This window comes from Zeus faber (assembly GCF_960531495.2).
Source record: "Zeus faber genome assembly, chromosome: 19".
NCBI classification, from domain to species: domain Eukaryota; kingdom Metazoa; phylum Chordata; class Actinopteri; order Zeiformes; family Zeidae; genus Zeus; species Zeus faber.
In genome coordinates this window covers 19,246,857-19,251,661 of record NC_137206.1, presented here as the reverse complement: position 1 = coordinate 19,251,661, position 4,805 = coordinate 19,246,857, and the positions used below count along the sequence as shown (strand labels likewise).

The following is a 4,805-nucleotide window of genomic DNA, read 5'->3' as shown; positions in this document are numbered from 1 at the left end:
AGCTGCAAAACCTTATGGCCGTGTTTGCGCTGTCATATCATTAGTGCAATAACTTTTGTAAATCAGACGTTGAGACGGGCAGCTAGTAGGTGCAATTGATGTATAAATCCTGGTGCCATTAAAGTCTGCAATCCATTCTTTGTGAGATTGCCCCTCGATCATGGTTAATTTAGATAAGATGGTGTCAATGACAACAGCACAGACTGAAACAATGTTTGAGGCACCATGCATGGGGAATAATTAACCAATCTTGTCATTTTTTTTAAATTGGCCTATAAAAATGTTGACATTATAGTGTGTCTATATGTAAACGCTGTTTTAAATTATAATCACTGTAGTAATGCCCAAGTGTACCAGCTATCAAATGCATCTGAATGTCAAATGTGTTCACAAGTCAGAATTCATTTTTCATTGAAATAACTTTTATGAATCGTATCTTGTATTCTGACTTTAGCTTTTTCATCGACTAACAAAGAATGTGTAAAAATTCTTGTGTCATTTCGGTCGTTGGATGTTTTGAGGACAAATTATGAAACATGTTTCATGATTTCAGTGTCATCTATAGTTGTGTGCATATCATTCCTGTTTCATGCTTATCGTGGACGTCCTTCTCAAAACACCCATCTTTTGGCATTCTGAAAGCAAAAATATGAAACAGAATTTGAAAGAGAAGACAAAACTAGCTAATCATAAGAAGTCTAACCTATAAAAAAAATTATTTGCAATGTTTAGTTTTAGTTAGATCATAGTAAAGGAAGTTTAGTGTTCCTTTTAACAGAGCTCATGTTGTTTGTAAAATTAACAGAAAAACACACACTATATAATGTGACTTAATAAAGAATATTCATTTAAAACAACTATAATTTAGTGGTACAGTTAGAATATTGCAATTTTTTTTATTCTTCATTGTTTCTTTTTATAGTATTGCTAATTTGTAGGTTATTGCATATTTTCAATTGTCTTTATATTTTCTAGTTAAAATTTTCACTTTATTATTAGTGCCTGTTTTATTTTAGCTGCGATGATCCCACACCTTCCCTCTGGGGACGAATCAAGTATTCAATGTAATCTATAGTTTACAAAAAAAACAAAAAACTGATTGAAATGATTTCTCCTCCATACTTTGTGGGGTGAGACCTGCTTTGTTGGGTGTGGTCCTGGAGCTCAGTGTGGAGGGTTTCGGGCAGCAGGAGGCTGATCAGCCCCCCGGCCAGGGAGACGGCCCCGAACAGCCCCATGGGGACGGCGGCGTGGTGGACCCCCAGGAGCTGGATCAGCGGGGCCAGGATCCCCCCGACACGACCGCACATGCAGTTCAGACCCACGGCACTCTGCCTGGGAAGGAAAAACATGGAGGAGAACACTCTGTAATCTGAGATACACTGGTGGACAGATTGAGGCCAAAGTGGCAATCCGGAAGATCGTCTGTGTGGGAAGGATTACGCTGAATCCCAGGATTCTGATTTATTTTTTCTAGCATTCTACAACATTCATTTACTCTAGTCCTCACTCAAAGACGGCCACTTTCTTTTCTCTAAAGTATCCCTTCTTCTGATCGATTGATTTTGTTCATTTTTACTGAACACAACTGCTTTATCAAATTTCCTGCAGTTGCCTTTCAATTCTTGTGCGTGCCCTATCAAAGGCGGACCCCACCACCAATAATGGAAAACGGAATATACAGTAGAGGAGCACATGCATCACACTAATTCATTAAATAGCTGTGTAGTGTTGTGTATAGAGTTGCCAGTTAAGAAAAAATGGACCAACCATGATATGCACAATATTTTATATATTAATATTTTAAACAAAATGATCTCACGGATTACTACTTTAAAAGGTTCATCATCACTCGTGTTTTGTGTGAATACCTTATGACAGTGGGGTACAGTTCCGCGGTATAAACATAGATGGTGGAAAATAAAGATGTAGAAGCGTACTTCCCGAGCACAGCGATGACTGTCACCACGATTGGAAGGTCTGAGTGCAAAGATAAATCACAATAATGTACATTAGAAAAATATCATAAAACCACTGTATGTAATTATGGATGTAATGGTCTGTTGCTGAAAGTTACCCTTTGGAATAGCAAGGATCAGGAGGGAAGCACAGCCTGAGAAAAAAAAGGCTACACTCGTAGTCCATCTCCTCCCTATGTGTTCGATGATCAGAATAGTGCCAAGTCCTGCTGGTATTTCTACAATACCAAAAATTAACTGTGTGAGGTTAATATCCAGGCCAAAATTGCCAACACTTAGGCCCAGCCCATAATAGACCAGACTGGTTGAAAACCTAATGGAGAGATCACAACAGAAAAAATGATAGAGAGAAAATAAATGCATATTTTCACCGTAAGGGATCATTTGCCATGGTATTAGGGATTGTATTGGGTTTCATTAGGAAGTTCAATGACAAGAATATTCTCACCAGACAAAGCTCATTAAGAGAGCACGCTTCCTTAGATTGGGAACCTTGAAGAGGTCCAGCATGGTTCCTGTTTGGGACGGACCCTCAATGTCCAACTAAACAAATAAATGGTTCTAATTAATATATACTGTATCACACGTTGATTTCTTTTGCAGTGTTGAAGTGTTGTTTTATGCAGCTCACACCTTGTCGAGCAGAGCCTCCGGGGCCTCCCTTCCGTTGATCCTGGCCGCCCGTCGGAGCTCTGCCCTGGCCTCCGTCTGCCGGCCCAGGCTCGCCAGCCAGCGGGCCGATTCTGGGAGGAACCTGGAGGGTTAGACAACACTTGAATAACCTTTATCCCTCGAAACATTTCAGCCTAAATTTCATGAGGACACGGGGGTTGGACTCACCAGTAGAAGTAGCCGAGAGCCAGGACCATGGGGCTGGACAAGACCAGGTGCAGGACCCTCCAGTGGCGGATCCCGTAGGCGATGCCCGACATCACCACCAGTCCAATGGAGAAGAAGGCATGAGCGGTGATGGTAATCAGAGCCCGTTGGGAGGTTCCTGTCCACTCCACCCCTTTGAGACAACGACATTAATGCAGACCGTTTGACTGTATCTTGGCTTTGTACAATCTTAGACTAAATCATATTTTTAATCTGGACTAACTGAAATGGATGTTTCTCAGTCATGGTTTAAAATAGTCTCAGACTTGCCCTAGTCTAGATTAGCTCTAATCTTCCTTGTGGAAACCACTTTTTTTTTGACCAAGTTAAAATGCACCTGGCCAGAGGCAGGGTTTTTTTTGGATTAATGGACGTGGGGCTCCAGGTCGACCTTGACAATACAGAAAATGGATTATCTGGACTAAGCCCTGCACCAAGACCAGACAAAGGGAGCTGACTAGTCTTTCAAAACCTAGGACTAATTCATCTTAAATTAAGCAATGACTCAGGAAGGCATTTTTAAACTCTGGGATTATTTAAGCCCTGATTTAGATAAAACCATCTGCCAAACTGACCCATTGTGGCTTTTTGTCGGTTGAAAACATCATAATATGTGGTTTAACGCAACTTCCGCAAATATCTAACAAAGGGTTAATGGGTGTGGTCCTCACTTGGCCAAAACAAATCTGGTCAAATTGAAGAGTAGCCACCCACCTAAGACGAAGGTGTTGATCAGAACGCCAGAGACTGCGGTTCCCACTACGAATCGGAGCGCCATGTACACGTAGATGTTTGGAGAAAAGGCGCTGCCAAGACCAAAGCCCAGCTGGAGCAGCATAGAGAACAGGACCACGAAGCGACGGCCGAACCTGCCGACATGAAAGAAAAACATAAAACCTACAACCTGGATGGAGTGTAAGTGGAACAATCGAGCATCAAGATTTTTTTGGAGGCCGTACCTGTCCGCCATGGGCCCTAACACCAGCGCTCCAACCAGGAGTCCGGCCATGTAGATGGACTGGGTGGCCTCCCTCAGACTACTTTGGTCACACACCAGATCAAACTGAGAAGGGGAACAGGATGCCTTTTGAATATTTCCAACTAAAAAAAACAAAAAACGCAAACCTCTGTTCTCAACCGCATCAGCTCGTCTGTGTTGGGTGTTGGATTACGTCAAGTCCCAGAATTTCATTTGAAACTCTGCATTCTTGCAAGGAAAGGCGGACCCTGCCATCAACAATGGAAACAACATGTAGAGGAGCACATGCATAACATGCATAACGCAAGTATATTGAATAACTATTTCTTATAAAGTGCCGGAAAGATATTACCATGCATGTTTTAGTTTAGAATAGGTTTTACAAAGGATGCCGTTCTTTTTAAGTGCATCCAATATTTAGTTTAAATTGGTTAAACCTCACCAATGCAATACATTTTCAGTGTAGGATGATAAACAATCTATTTTTACACATTGCCAAGATGGCTGGAGTAACTTTAGAGGTATGATAATAAAATATTAATATATAGTATAATACAAGCTTGGACTAATCAGTCGTTACATCATTCACAAACCTCAGTCACAAAGCTGGTGGCGCCCTCTGCAGCATCGTAAATCCATCCATTTAAACACCCCGTGGTGCTATTGATCCCATATGCCTCGATAGTCTCCAAATCCAAATCCACAGGTGAGAACATCCGACACGATTCATACTCTCCATGCTGGTCAACAGGGAGCGTCAGGTTCAGCCGCTTCTCCTGAGTCAGATTGGGATTGATTGCAGAAATCCAGTCAGTGTTGCAGTGGTGAGGGAAGCTCAGAGCCGTGAAGACGTAGAGGAACATGTCCAGACCCAGAGAGAAGTTGGCGATGAATAATGTCACCAGCAGACGCTTCTGGAACGGACCAAACTCCCCAATCTCCTTCAGCACGTGCCCAAAACCACTCAT

The 4,805-nt window shown here is 42.0% G+C and overlaps 1 protein-coding gene across 1 annotated transcript; it reads right to left on the bottom strand.

The window, feature by feature from the left end:
• Positions 1-559: 559 nt before the first annotated feature.
• LOC307245010 (solute carrier family 22 member 13-like) lies at positions 560-4,805 on the bottom strand (the record flags this gene model as incomplete). The annotated part of the gene is made up of 10 exons (XM_080020421.1): positions 560-635; positions 1,123-1,335; positions 1,872-1,980; positions 2,078-2,292; positions 2,428-2,522; positions 2,613-2,733; positions 2,820-2,991; positions 3,573-3,727; positions 3,818-3,921; positions 4,431-4,805. The coding sequence occupies 10 exons, from the start codon at positions 4,803-4,805 to the stop codon at positions 560-562; spliced, it is 1,635 nt and encodes a 544-aa protein (XP_079876547.1).